Source organism: Cordyceps javanica, chromosome 1 (genome assembly GCF_051103115.1).
Source record: "Cordyceps javanica chromosome 1, complete sequence".
NCBI classification, from domain to species: domain Eukaryota; kingdom Fungi; phylum Ascomycota; class Sordariomycetes; order Hypocreales; family Cordycipitaceae; genus Cordyceps; species Cordyceps javanica.
Genome location: NC_139295.1, coordinates 6,809,286 through 6,824,162, shown reverse-complemented (window position 1 = coordinate 6,824,162; position 14,877 = coordinate 6,809,286). Strand labels below are relative to the sequence as shown.

At 53.3% G+C, this 14,877-nt stretch overlaps 3 protein-coding genes across 3 annotated transcripts; all 3 read left to right on the top strand.

The window, feature by feature from the left end:
• Window positions 1-4,428: 4,428 nt before the first annotated feature.
• On the top strand, window positions 4,429-4,590 carry V2A60_002075 (uncharacterized protein; the record flags this gene model as incomplete). The annotated part of the gene is made up of 1 exon (XM_083253427.1): window positions 4,429-4,590. One exon carries the CDS (start codon window positions 4,429-4,431, stop codon window positions 4,588-4,590), a length of 162 nt encoding a protein of 53 aa, XP_083109553.1.
• Window positions 4,591-6,948: 2,358 nt separating this feature from the next.
• Window positions 6,949-9,936, top strand: V2A60_002074 (transient receptor potential ion channel family protein; the record flags this gene model as incomplete). The annotated part of the gene is made up of 1 exon (XM_083253426.1): window positions 6,949-9,936. The coding sequence occupies one exon, from the start codon at window positions 6,949-6,951 to the stop codon at window positions 9,934-9,936; it is 2,988 nt and encodes a 995-aa protein (XP_083109552.1).
• Window positions 9,937-10,518: 582 nt separating this feature from the next.
• On the top strand, window positions 10,519-14,745 carry V2A60_002073 (uncharacterized protein; the record flags this gene model as incomplete). The annotated part of the gene is made up of 5 exons (XM_083253425.1): window positions 10,519-11,171; window positions 12,904-13,193; window positions 13,301-13,653; window positions 13,790-13,920; window positions 14,007-14,745. 5 exons carry the CDS (start codon window positions 10,519-10,521, stop codon window positions 14,743-14,745), a joined length of 2,166 nt encoding a protein of 721 aa, XP_083109551.1.
• Window positions 14,746-14,877: the final 132 nt, after the last annotated feature.

Genomic DNA, 14,877 nt, shown 5'->3' with positions numbered 1-14,877 from the left:
GGAAGGGAAAGGGTAGAAGAGACTTTTGAACGAGCAAGGAGCGTCTTATTAATACTCCTCATCGCACCTTGGCTGGATGTCAGTTGTCGGCGTTTGCTGTGAGTACTCTGGGTACTTGGTAGGTACTTCTGACCAGGACAGTATGAGAATTGCGTTGTAGTTTGCTTCAAAGATACCTAAGTAAGTCTTTGTCCCCGAACCGTTGGCCCGCCCACTCACTCACTTACTGTACGTACTCATCAGTAAGTAGTTGGTTAGGTACTTTAGTACTGAGCCGGTAGGCCCGTACCTGACGATGCCGTGGCTTACAGTGGCTTGCATTGGCTACTAACCTGTGGCTACCTGTGGCCAACGTAGCCCAGTAGTCGCTTCTTGTACAGGTACATGTCTTTCCATTTTCCGTCCTCGGGCCTCGTCGCGATTGTTGCTTATCCAACATTTCTCTCTATTCTCTAGTAGTGACCAGCTCAAGAGACCATCGTGATGCACACGATTCGGGATCCGAAAGATGGGGAATGTCTGCCCGTGTCGAGGGGAATAACAAGGTGAACGTGGTGCTGACGTGTGGCTAGCTGTGGGCGTACCTCATAAGCACTCTGACACTCCAGGTAAGTAACTCTGTAGCTTCTACGGAATAAGAACATTTTACTTCCTACTGTCCCAGAGAGGAAGCCTTTTCCTTATCACCGCATTTTAGCCCAGCATGAGAACTGTAAATCGATCATCAAGGTGGTCACCAAAAAAAAAATGCAGAGACAAGACAAATGAAAAAACTGCATATTCCCATGTCTTCCATGTTCCATTCCCTCTCCTTCCATCATCCCTCCGTCCGCTCCGCCATGTACCTGTACCCTCCCTCGGAACATCGGCCAAGGGTTTTGCCAGAAAGCCTCACTATAACGTCAGAGGCATTGCCCAATCCGGAAAAGCCGCCCACTCCACGTTGTGAGACCACCGCGCGAGTCGATGGTGCAATACCGCTCCAGTTCCAATCCATGTGCTGCATAATAATAGTAATAAAAGGGGACCCCCAGTCTCTGTTTATCGAATCGAAAGTGCGTGATTTCCGATTGCGCCCAGCGCAACCGCGTCTTCCCGTTGCGGGATGGCAGAGAGGCGTTTCGCTTGGCTGTATATCTTGGCCCAGCCTTGCTCATCCACGGGAAACCATTGCAAGAGACGGAAAGAAGGGGAAGGAAAAACAAAATTCAAGCCCCCAACCCCCCATTCTCACCTCATGGTGAGCACTATCTATTCCATGGTGCGGCCAGCGAGCCTTGGCAGGTATCTTGTGAGGAATCCGGTCCAGCTGCCCGCGCCGGACACGGTCTTTGCTTTTTCGCGGATCCCGTTGGCGGAGCATTGGGATATCGAGCAACATTATACGTCTGAAATTACGGATGATAAAAAAAAACAGTTTCCCCGCCTTCTTTCATGGCCCCCCCCTTGACGAACCCCATGTCCCCTCCCACCCGTTGCTTTCGGACATCGGACCCCGTCGACGGCAAATTTTGGAGAGCGTTTGTCCGGACATCCAACCGAGTATGCGGATGGGGTCGTGACAGTTTGCGCCGGAGTTGTGTTTTTTTCTTCTTTTTTTCTCTATATTTTTCGGAAAAAGTAATTCTCTCGGGGGCTCAGGTCCGTGCTATACGTGCCCATGTATATAATAGTACAAGCCACCAGTGTCGATATGCCCTTTCTTGCTTGCTGGCGAAAACACACGGGTCGCTGCCATCTTTCGCCGTAGAGAGTAATCTCGTCGCCACCTACTCGGCAAATTGAGGTGGACGAAACACACAAAAAAAAAAAAGATATAAATTGTAGAGTAGAGACAATAGTCTGCAACGGGCAGGACGACTTGCCGCAAGTCAGTCAGTTAGGCAGTCAGTCCGTTGCATGCCGACGCTCCGACGGATCCGAATGTTGGCCAGCGTTGTCGCCGGCCTCGGGGAGATGTACCGTACACAAAGACTGGGACATGAGGGATGGAAGGGGGTTATTCTTCCGACAGTAACCGTTATACCGTCTACGGATAGTACGGACCAGCTGTTCCACACTCATCTGCACGGATCGGATACAACGACGATGGCAACAAGCATGGATGCATACCATCCACATCTCCCTTTCCTTAGCCCAACCGCATTGTATAGTGCCGGGGAACTGTCAAGACTTTTGTCATAAGGAACGTCCAAGTGCCTTTCTTTATTGGTAGCCAACCGCCGGGCCGTCGGCCGCAAAGCTGCATGACCGAGAGACGCTGGAGCCCTGCCTATATACCCAACGTCCTTTTCCCGTATACAGGCTTGGACAAAGACACCTGAGTGCTCTGGATCTGCGATTGAGTCTGAATTTGCACGCGTCACCTTGAATGTCCAGAGCGGGAGCCGGGATTACTCGATCCCATCTCCAGGCTCGTCTCTATTCTTCCGCTCTTCTATTGACTGTGCTCTATTTCCCACCCGTTTGCCAATATTGAAATCGGTTGGAAATTCTCCAACGCATCGTAGCCATCGTCTCATGTCAGGGTGTTTTTTCATTGCCATTTTAGAACATGGTATTCATCTACCCAACACAATGTTCAGATTATGTCCCGGAATCGATCAATTTGTATGCACTTGCTAGCTCGTGATGCGATGCTGCTTAGTCCGGATAAGTCCCTGCCAGTTTCTCCTTCTCGACAGCCACGACATTGTCTAATCCCTCGATTGCTTCCTTGAGTTGTCCGTTGACGTACATAGCCCATCGCTGGTGCGTACCACGATGCTAGTCGACGTGGATGACCACATTCTTACAACATCTCTTTCCGGATCGCCACCCCATGCTCCAGCATCTCAAGTGCTTGTTTACTTTCGCCGCTGATTTGGTAGGCAGAGGCGAGAGCCATCGGCATGCCGAGCTTTCCTTGATTCAGTCAGCCCGTACTGCGATGCTAGTCGATCCAGATGAGTCTTTGCCAGTGTCCTGCTTCCGCATATCTCACACTTTCTCAAGCTCGTTCGTATATAACTCGCATGGTTTAGCTTATCATAGGATACAAGGACAAACTGCTAATGCCGGCATCGGCAATTGGAACAGCGAAGTAAAAATAAAGGCTCAAAAGACTGACCACGCTCTTCAATGTAGCAGTTGAATTTCGCTCGACAGCTCTGATTTCGACATCCTTCACTTTCCTTTAGCGTGTTCATGCAGTTATTGATATTTTCCACGATTCGAGTAGACCTTGCTTTGGCACCCTCGTGGCGAGCTCTTTCAGCTTCAAGTTCAAATTGAAGATGGGTAATATTAGATCGCATTGTATCTTCTGCGGCAACAATATCTCGAAGAATTTCGATGCCGAAATTCCCAACTAGCTCAGCCAACTGATCTGTTTCCAGATATTGCCGGATGTTTTTTGCAGTTACTTTAGCTAGCATAGCATGTAATGTTAGGTCTCCTGTTCGGCCCAGTGCCTCTTTTGCCGCATCGAGTAATGATGCTTTATTTGATGCATTTTCTGATGCTTGTTGAAGCTTTGCCTTGCTGAGTTCAGCAAGCGCTTTGATGCCGTAGTAATCTGCAATGGAGTTAAGAGATACGTGTTGTAAGAGGTCGTCATCTGATGCTGTTGAGCCAGCTGCAGAGGCATCGTTCGTCTCCTGAGCTTCGTGAAGCGGCGAGCCGTAATCTCCGGTATATAGAAACTCTACCATTTTCTCCACTGTATCTGCATCGTATTGCTCTATAACTATAGTCCTCGTCTTTGCTTCCTGGTGTCGATTAGAATAATCTCTTCAGCTGGCCGTTGAACCGACTTGCCTGGAAAGGCTCTCTGATTGCCGCGGCAAGAACTTCAGATTGTGAGCAAACCACTACTCGGTGCACACTGAACTCTCTGCCGCTGCATGATAGGGTCAAATCAGAGTATAACCCGGTTTTCAAGACATGGCCGAAAACAGGGCCGCGAGTAACAGCACTCATCGTGTTCAAAACCTTGATTGAAAATATTCCGACCACAAAGGCTAGAGCCAGTGATGAACTGAGTGGGAGCGGGATGTTCTAGGTGCGCGGTAGCGGCGGTGTTTAGTTGTTATTGACTGTTCTGTTTTTATTTGTTATTGACTGTTCTGTTTTTAGTTGTTATTCACTGTTCTGTTTTTAGTTGTTATTGACTGTTCTGTTTTCAGTTGTTATTGACTGTTCTGTTTTCAGTTGTTATTGACTGTTCTGTTTTCAGTTATTATTCACTGTTCTGTTTTCAGTTGTTATTCACTGTTCTGTTTTCAGTTGTTATTCACTGTTCTGTTACTCTATTCAGTAGCATAGGAAATCCCACACTATTAACACCACAAAATGTCCAGGATGCCCGCAACTTTCTTTATCGCGCTCGACGATAGTTCTCTATCTGGAGGCTAGAACCTGCGCGTTAGCTGTAGATAGCGACCGGGTATGGAGGTTACCCTCGATTGCCACGACTATATGCTCTACGCCTACTACGACGACAGCGAGTTTGACTTCGAATGCCCTACGTTTGGCAGCCCATTTAACTACATGAGCGCCGTCTTGCAGCATGCCGAGCGCAGGAGTTATGAGACAAAGAATGGGAAATGATACACTAGCAGAGCTAGCAAAATAGTATTCGTTACAGTTCCTCGGATTTTTTTTAGGGAATTGATACAGCTACGTAATTTTCACAGGGGCATAGCTTCATCTCGATGTTATTTATTAATTCGTTTCAGAGCCCGCGCCGCCTACTCTTGGGCAGAGTCCCATCTTACAATTTCGTTTCATTATGGCCGAGCATTTTCTGAAAAGAGGCATGATATGTGGTAGAAATTACCGCCATAGTAACCTATTATCCCATTCGTTTGATGGAAAGATGTTTACTAGCTGCGCAATCGCCACAGGTTTCATCAAGGAATCATCGGCCTCCTATCCGGCTACCCCAATGCAAAAGGGCAACGGCGCCCTCTTCTCCACGACTGTGGCAAAGAAAATTCTGAGTCACAATAAACTGAGCATAACTACCTACGTAGTTGGCTGATGTGATTCGACAGTCTGGGCCGTGTGGCTTGCTTGTACGTCTGGATTGACGGGCGGCTACTGATTTATGATGCTGAGTCAATGGGCAAAAGAGGAATGAGACGGAGTGGCATGGGTCTCTCCTGCTTATTTCCTTGTAGCCTTGAACACTCGTCACCATGTTTGAGTGGCCTTTATAAGTAATTGGTACATCGGCAATGGAATTTATTCTCCGATTCTGATGAGCGGGACGAGCTTGTCGGGATGATGGCCAGGTTGAACGCGTTCCACTATTTACTTGCAGGGGCGTCGTCGTATAATACTCAGTACCTGCCTGCCTGCCTATACCACTACCCACTAACCTAGGTAGGTACCTATACAACCATCTACTTATACTCCGTACTACTTGGCCAATCAGTGCCTAGGTACTACTTAATGGGATATAGGTAGGCAAGTATCGGTGCCAGCGGAGAAGACGGGGAAATTTCCCGGGAAAATATTTCGAGCCGTACAAATCACATCTCAGACAAGTTTATTTGATTCATTCCTTTGGGGAAAAAAGTTGTTGATATAATCTGTGCTCGGTAGTCGTCACTGCATGTACTCATTCCACAGTCGATATATTTCCGAGACTCGGCACCTTTTAGCGAGCTGCAGCGACCCTGGCTTGTGGCTTTGGTGGGCTATCTACTAAGGTACTCTACTCCTTACACACACTTAGTACCTACCTAGGTACCTGAAGTAGATACCTAACTTACCTACGGAGTACATTAAGTATTACAGCACCTGCCAAGGTACGGTACCTACCTAACTGGTGCTAACCTTACCTTTCGTAGTCAAGTATAACGGGCACCAGCGGGCACCAGCGGGCACCAGCGGGCGCCAGCGGCCAGCTGCCAAAAGTGTAGCAATGTAGGTACTATAGCGGGCATGACTCCACTAAACAGCGGCCCTCCCGTCCTCCGCCGCCAGTCGCCTCGCCCGCGGTCCACTGAAGCTCGGCAGTACTGAGTACGGAGTATAAGTACCTGGGCCCTGAACTCTATCGGGGTCAATAGCAATGTTCTTTCTAAAGCGAACCTTGGTGGTATGGGTGATTTGCGATTTTTATAGCAACATTCGATTTGCCCAAGGGAAAATGGGGAAAGAAAAAGAGAAAGAAAAAGAAGGGTGGTATCAGAAAGGTCAATCAAAAACTCCTTGGGCAATCTTGGCACTACAAGTACCTACGGATTACGAGGTACACTGTGGTTCGTTAGGTATCATTAGCCTTATCAGCGTACTCAGTAACTAATAGCTGCCTGAGCTTGGGCCTCGTGTTTCTCACCTTTTCTCTATTGCTCGCCCAATCTCGCTCGCCATCTCGGTCCATGTTTTTGTTTGACAAGCCCATACCATTGTCTTGCCAAACATTCCCTCCCCCCCAAACCATCTCAGCCCCTGCTTAATTTCTGCGTCAAAACAACCTTTTGTATCGGGAAATCGCCGCCTCTCTGCTCTTGTTTCTTTTTTTCTTTTTGGCTTATTTACTTCGTCTCCCTCCGACCCGGCACCGTCATCAAACGATCCCAACTGCCTCGAATCGTCGACGTTGCCTTGGCCCTGGTGCGGCCCTACCTTGTTTTGTGGCGATTTATTTAGTACTTGGTGGGCTTGGACAACACTTGGCTACACCATCCCGACACCTATTCCGATGAAACGCCAGCCACTTTTTTCCTCTCTCACGACAAGCAAGCCCGTCCTCGTCTGCTGAGCCCGTCGTCGCATCAGTTCCTCCATGCCATAATATTTTCCGCATCGACACGCTCGCTCCCCGTTGCTTCCACCGCCCGTATCCGAAATAACCACCTCCACCTTCCTGCGATCCATACTCGTTCAAACGCGAGAGCCTCCAGCAACTAATACCCGCACCTGTGCGTGCGTGCTGCTCGCCCATCGCAGCAGATGATGCTCCTCGACCGCAGGCCGGCGCGGTCCATGACCGCCGTGCTCTGCCTGCTTGCTTCTCTCCTCGCCCTCCCCTTGTCCACCGCGGCTGCCGACGAATCCAAAGTCATCAAGGGCTACGACTTTAACGGTGACATCCAGAAACTCGACGTTGCCCCCCGGCCCTCTCTCTACTCGGGTGGCTTTGCAGACTGTCTCCGCGGCGGCAGCTTGTTCAACTTCTCCACCTTGGACATCGCCTACTACAGCACCAACGATGAACATACCGTCTTCTTACGTCTCGACGGCGCCAGCAATATTCGAAAGGAGTCGCTCGCTCTCCATCTGTCCATCCAGGCCTACGGCGAGACGCGCTTCAACATGACCTACGATCCTTGCAAAGCACACATGGACACCCTGTGCCCTCTCACCTCGGACAATCGCATCAGTGCATTTGCCGTCGTCCCTCTATCCGACGACGATGTGGCAGACATGCCCCAAGTCACCATGGGCATTCCCGACTTTGAAGGCTTTGCCCGTCTTCAGATCTTTGCCAACTCTACCGAGACGGAGATTGGTTGCTTCCAGGCCGTCATGTCCAACGGCAAGAGTTTGTCGCACCCTGATGCCATCGGAAGCACTGTCGGCGTCTTCGTCATTGCCGCCGTACTCGCCTCCTTCATCACCGCCGCCTATGGCGTTAGCATCCCCCATATGCGCATGCACTACGCCCACTCCTTTTCTGTCCTCGTCGTCTTTGAGACCTTTCAATACATTTTCTTCTCTGGCGCACTCTCAGTCAATTGGCCGAGTGTCTTGCCCGCTTGGTGGAGTAACTTTGCCTGGCCCTCAGGCATGTTTGCCACGCATCACCTCGTTCGCTCCATCAGCTCCTTTACTGGCAACGTCGTGAGCGTCAACCAAGTCGGAGGTGCTGGATCTGTCCCGATCAACAATAATGGAGGCTTGACGCAACAAATCTACGGACGAGCTGATCCAAAATCTGGGGATAAGCCTTCGCCCATCAGCGACCTGGACGACTACGCCTGGGGCGGTGCGCCCAACACGCCAGGGATGCCTATGCCAGGTACCTGGCCCGGCCTTTCCGGCACACTCTCCGCCGTGAATATCCCTCCCGCAGAGGCCTTCACCTTGGCCCTGATCTGGTTCATGGCCATGATTAGCCTCATCATTGTTCTCATGGTCATGTTCAAGTTTACGCTAGATCTCTTTATCAGATTCAAACTCCTTAAAACGGATGGCTTCGACTATTTTCGCAGTCACCTTGGTGGCTACCTCGTCTCGGCCCTACTGCGCACCTGCTTCGTTACATTCTTCGTCATGACTACGCTCGCAATGTATCAATTTTCTCTCCGCGGCCCCGATGGCCCTACCGCGATCGCGGCCCTGGTCTTTTTGTTCTTCTTCGTGGGCATCGGAGGCTTAACTGCGTACGCCTGCTACTTTCGCCTCCGGCATGGCAAGTACTCAACCGCACCCGATGCTATCCGGTTCGAAAGCGCGAAGCTCTTTAAGAAGGTCCCGTTCGTGTCCGCCATTCGAAATAGCGAACGCGCCGAGCAGGAGACGGCCGAGCAGCACCGTCTGTACGCCTCAGTTCCGATCACCAGGATCGTCTATACTGACGACGACCCGAATCGTCCCACTGTCCACCAAGACGTGGGTTTTATCAAGCGATTCGGTTGGCTGTCCGGCCGCTATCGCCGTACTCGATGGTGGTACTTTGCTGTTTATCTAGGCTATCAGTTTATCCGTGCATGCTTCCTTGGCGGCGGTGTTCGCACCCCGCTGGCCCAGGTTTTTGGCCTGTTCTTGTTCGAGATCATTTCTTCCGTCGTCATTATCAAGCTGGCCGCCTTTGAATCCTCACGCAACACGGTAGTCGCCGTTTGGATGCTGTCCATTTCAAAGGTCATTACTACTGGGCTGTCCATTGCTTTTGTCGCCGACTACAATGTGAACCGCATCGGTGCAACCGCGATTGGTCTCATTATTGTTGTGATTCAGGCGTTCCTTGCCGTCGTCGTTTTGATTCTTGCCGCCGTCGGCATCATCTCGTCGTGGATGTCGCTGTCGCGTAACAAGGAAGAGTTCACTGAACCGTTTGTAGACATGCGCGTCCAATATTTCGAGCATATGCAGAAGCGCACCGACGACTTGCCTGAGCCGCTCAAGCTAGACGAGGCAGAGCCGGAGCTTACCGAGCCAGGCTTCAATGTACGCAATGTTCGACGCGCTCCCAAGATTGAGGATGAGGATGAGCTTGGAGAAATTTCGCCGCCACAGCCCGGATTCGCGGCGCAGACGGCTGGAAGCGGCCAGCGCAGTCGCGCAAACAGCGGCAGCTCCCGTTACTCGGCCAGCAGTATACCACGCGCTGCCCGTGTCCACAGAGCTTCGTGGAGCTCAAAGGAGTTTCTTCAAATGCAGGCAGAAATGATGACCCGGCCTGAAAACCAGCGTGGTGGCCATTCAAGAAGCAACTCGCAACGCATGTCGTCTGCCAACATTGCCGCCTTTTTGACCACAGACTCACCGGGTTCCACCACGCCGGTTCGAAGGCCGATGACCCCAACGCGTGAGTCCTCGGAAGATCTGAGAGACAAGTCAGATAGCACAACGACCGAGACGACTCCGACAAAGCTCAGCGATGACCGGCTGAACGAAAAAGAGATTGTGGAGCCCACGTTGGCTCAGCATGCCCAAAGCGAGCCGAAACTTGGGAACGAGATGGTGCTTGAGGCAGTCGCCCAGAATACGACAGCGCCTGAAGCTGTTAGTGAGAAAAAGGCAGCAATTGAGTCTGCCACTGAGGATAAGACAACAACCGAGGCTGTCCCTGTGAGCAAGACAGCAACAGAGACCGTCACTGAGAATAAGACGGCAATCGAGGCTGTTCCTGAGAACAAGACAGCAACAGAAGCCGTCACTGAAAACGAGCCTGTACTCACGACTGAGAAAACAGTAGGCGAGAAACCTACCTTGTAATGAAAAGCCAGTGCGCATTAATATTTTTTTTTCAAGGATTGTCTCCTGACAGCATATGTTTAGCAGGGGCATGGGTATGGACACTTTTTTTTTTTTTACAGCACATAGTTTTCTGCCTTTTGTCGGCGTTTTTTGCATTGGTGTGGTTGCGGAGCTTCCAGTTGAGGCTCATTTTATGCATCATTCATGCCTGCAATCACCTCGTATAGTGATTTTCACCAATGAAATTAGTTGGATTTATTGAAATTGAGCCTGTATTTACTAGTTGTTCTCAAGGCTATCAGAGAACAGACTACAAGTTTGGGGAGCGTGACTGTGTAGGATCGGTTCAACAAACAACCCCGCCGAGACACGCCCTTCTATCAATCCCCGGAGACATTTACGTGACTCACTTGCCTGCATTTGTTCACAATTCTTCAAGAAAAGACTTGGCATCAACAATCCTTTTTTAAGAATGTTTTATACTGTCCATTGACTCGCCAATAGTTTCCCATCCCGGTTTTCGTATCGAAAAAAGGCGAAGCAGAAGAAGAAAAGGAAGGAAGGAAGGAAAAAGGTAGCCGGCAAACGCAGGAAACCATCATGGCTGACACCGTCACCTACCGCGCAGCCCGCGAGGCCGACCTGCCCCAGATCCGGGCCATCAACGCGCACTACATCTTGCACACCTCGGCCAGCCTTAAGCGCGTCGTGCCGCGGCTGGCCAGTTTTTATGACGGGTGGCAGGACCTGCGGAACCGCGGGCTGCCGTACCTGGTCGCCACGGACACAGGCCCGGACTCCTGCCCAGGCCCGGACCCGGACGGCGTGCGCCACGAGGACAATGACGATACCGACGGCGACACAGGCAGCGACAGCGATGGTGATCGAGTCTTGGGCTACGCGTGCCTGGCGCCGTACCGCGCGTCGTACCCGCCGACCGCCGAGCTCAGCCTGTTCGTGCACCCGGCGCACCGGTCCCGCGCCGTGGGGTCGGCGCTGCTGGCGCGCATCCTGCGGCGCGTGCGAGAGGGGACCGTGGTGCACCGGTGGCCGGACCGAGGCGAGGGGGCGGCGGCGGCAGCAGCAGCAGCAGCAGCCGTGGTGGTGCCGACGGTCGTCAGGAGCGTGGTCGCGGTCATGACGGTCGACCCGGAGAGCAAAGAGGGCGGCGAGGCCCTGAGGCGGTTCTACGCCCAGAGGGGGTTCGCCGAGTGCGGACGCCTGGTCAAGGCCGGGTGGAAGCGCGGACACTGGTGAGTTTGACGTGGAGGGTCGTGGGAGAATCGGAGGATCTGGGGGGAGGAGAGAGGAGAAGGGTGGAGCTTTGGCTAATTAATACTCGGCAAAAGGATCGATGTGATACATTTCCAGTTTTCGACTTTTGAAGAGTAAAAAAACCGCGTCTATAGGGTGGGTGGCTTAAGAGAGGAAGTGGTGTGAGTATCGAGAGCAGACGACGAGATGTCGTAGACATGAATGGGCACCGTTTCACACCACCAATCGAACAAGGTCAACATACTACGAATTTCTCAGTTTCTAATACCTCTTCTCGTCTACTTGGGACTCTTCTCCCCACACACATGCAGGTATGATAAGCTTCTTACGCTCGCCTTGTCAGCCCTCGGCGGACCCCGGACCAGACCAGACCAGAGCACGCGCGCGCGAGCGAGTCCCTTATCTCCGTTCCCCGGCAGTACTTGTGTGGCGGGGCGAAGGAACAGCAGACTTACGATCAAAAGTTTGCCGACGATGGAACTTGGCAGAAAAGCTCTGGTATCCGAACCAAAAGTGGGATGTGCTGTGGTTGGCGCGACCAAGCCTGGCTGATAATTTTTTTGCGTCAACGTCTTGGCAATTCGCTTAGCTGTCTTGATTTGCTAGATTTACTAAACGATTGCGTATTACCAGTATAGTCTTTTTTTTTTCCCGCTTTCCCGTCGGGTACTGTACTACGCAAGTCGAACGACTTGACCCAAACCACACAAGACCAGGACACCCCTGCGATTTACTACCAGTAGTCCTTGGCCCCCCCTTCCGCCGATGTGACAAAGTAGATGGAATGGTCCCTTTCAGATTGCAGCCATCAACCCGGGTTGGGCTTTTCTTGCTTGTTCGGAGACTATCCGCCAAAATAAAGTTGGGCCGTGCTAGTTTACCAGTACACTCAGCCTTGGCTCCGGCACGCCCCATCCAAGTCGCGGCGTGCCTACATACCTCTGTCGGCTTTGCGAGCCCATTTTCACCCTAACTAGATGCTGCAGCATTTTTTTGCATGACGTGGCCGGGTCGCTGCGTGATGGGGACTGTCATGTCTGTTGGCTGATTTCGAAAACTTGACTGCGCTCATACATTCAACGCATCCCCCCCCCCGGTCCCCTTCCGCCCATGTTGGGATCATTGTGCACCAGCGCCGAGACATTTTTCTTCAGATAAACTGTCATTTTTCTTCCGCATTGCCCCGTGCAGGAAGAACTGCCGCTAGTTCACAATTTTACATCGAATTGAACTGGGGCTAGTCCTGACGCCACGCCGAAATCAACGGGCTTTTTCCCCAGCTCTCTCTCTCTCTCTCTCCCGCCACGCACGCCTGCCTACCTGGAGACCGGGGAGGAGGGGGGCGTTTAAACCCTTCTCGCCCATACCCCCCCCGGCGTACCGGAACGGAGGATTGAAGAGAGAAAAAAACAGAGACGGTACCGAGAAACTGCGAAACTAGTTTGTCAAAAAAAAGGGGGGAGGGGACGATCCGCGATAAAACTAGAATCCGTCCATGCCAACACCACCAGGCGCGGCTGGGCCGGCGAGGCAGAGGCGCTGGTCCGCCAAGGTGAGGACCGGTTGCAGCACATGCCGGTGAGTCGCATACCCTCTTTAAAGCAGAAGAAGAAGCCAAAACACACAAACACACCCGTGTGGGGAGAGGCGACAAGGGAAATAGGCGCACAAGAGCTGACCTCCGCCCCCCGGGGGGGGACGGAATCATAGCACCCGCCGCGTCAAGTGCGACGAGAAGAAGCCCGTCTGCGGCAACTGCGCCATCAAGTCTAGGCCGTGCGACATCTCCGGCGAGATCATTGTGCGCGGGCGGCAGACCAAGTCGCTGAGCCCGCCCTCCAAGAACCAGCCGTCGCCGGCGCACAGCGAGGCGACGACGCCGACGTCGACGTCGACGGCCCCGGACAGCCAGAGGACCATTGTCGCGCGCCGCGCCAGTCACCATTTCATCCACGATGTCACGCCGCGAGGATGGGACTGGGTGGAAGCCTGCGAGTACTGTAAGTTTTCTAGACCTTGAGCTCTCTCCCTCTCCCTCTCTCTCTCTCTCTCTCTCTTTGTCTCCCATTTGTTGAGATACTCGACACGGGGAAGCTGACCATGTGAGCGCTCGCGCGCGCGCCGCCGCGTCCAGGGAACTCGGTCCTTCCCGTCACGTCAGAACAGGATCTGATGCTGCCCAGCAGCTTCATCAGGAAACCAGGCAAGATCAATTGGAGCCCCGGACCGACCTTTACCGTCTTCATCATGGGCGCCCTGGCCCACAGCATGTCGCGCACCTGTCGCCTGCTGGGAAGCAGCGTCGAGACGGAGCCGCTGCCCGAAATGGCCCGCATGAGGCAAAAGTACAACCGCTACATGGGCGAGGAGCTGCAGAACCTGAACAGAGACATTGCAAGGCCCGAAAACTACGGCGTCACAAGAGTCTTTGGCCGGCTCATAGGGCTGATAGTCAGCGAGGTATGTAGGGCCTTTTTTTTTTTTTGCGGAAACCCTCGGTGAGGAGGAGAGAGGGAGGAAGGCCGGGAGGGAAGCGTCCAACGACACGCCGACCCCCGGGCGGCCACGACAATGTCGCTGACGAGGCTTTTGACAGATTGACTTCAACTCGCCAAATTTGCGCCTTCATATAAAGGGTTTCATCACACTCCTGTCAGTGAGCGGCGGCATACAAAAAGTGCTGGAACGCAAGGAGGCGAATATACTCGCCATTATTCACGTCATTGTGTGAGTCACGGATGGGGGACCACGCAAAAGATGGACGAACCTGAAGCAGCACTGACCACACAAAAACGTCTCTTTTTTTTTTCCAGATCGGCTACTGTCATGAACACAACAAGCCCCTCCACCGACATGATCTCCGGGGCGTTTGCATTCACCAACCAGGAAATATATACGTGCTACGCCTCCACGCTGCACGTCTCGTTTCCCTGCCCCACGCAGCTCTTCCTCTGCATCGGCGACGTGAACCGGCTGCGCCAGCAGATCGCGTCGGGCGAGCACGGCGCGGCGGCGGCGGCGGCGGGCCTGCTGCTGCCGCTGCGGGCCTCGGTGCGCGCCGTGTTGGAGAGCATCGCCGCCTTTGACCCGGACCGGTGGCTGGAGCGGTACGAGATGCCCCGCGTCGCGTTCCGCGCCGCCCTCGCCCGCATCTACCAGGCGGCCGTCGCCTTTTACGCCAAGCTCACCCTGGCCGCGCACGCCGGCATCGGGTACGACGCGGACCGCAGGATCGCCGACGCCCGCCACCTGGTCCGCCTCATCGTGTCCGCCGAGGCGGCGTCGGTGCCGCCCAAGGCCGTGTGCTGGCCCCTCATCGTCGCCGGCGCGGGGCTCGCCGGCGCCGACGCCGACGCCGGCACCGGCACCGGCGGCCGCTGCTACTCCTCGGACATGGCCGTCGTCGAGCAGCGCCTGCACGAGGTCGGCAGCCGCGACGACGCCTCCGACGGGCCGCTGCAGGCGCTCGCCATGCTGCGCGCGCACTGGATCTCCGGCAACACGGGCTGGGACGACTGCTTCGCCGTGCCTCTGTTTCCATTGACGGAATGAACGAGGGGAGAGGGAGGGAGGGAAACCGGGATGCGGCGACTACACACGAGAGCAAGGGAGAAGACAAAAAGAAAAAAAAACAGGCTGCTTTGTACAGCAGAGACAGAGTTGCACATGCAACGACGCGCCAAT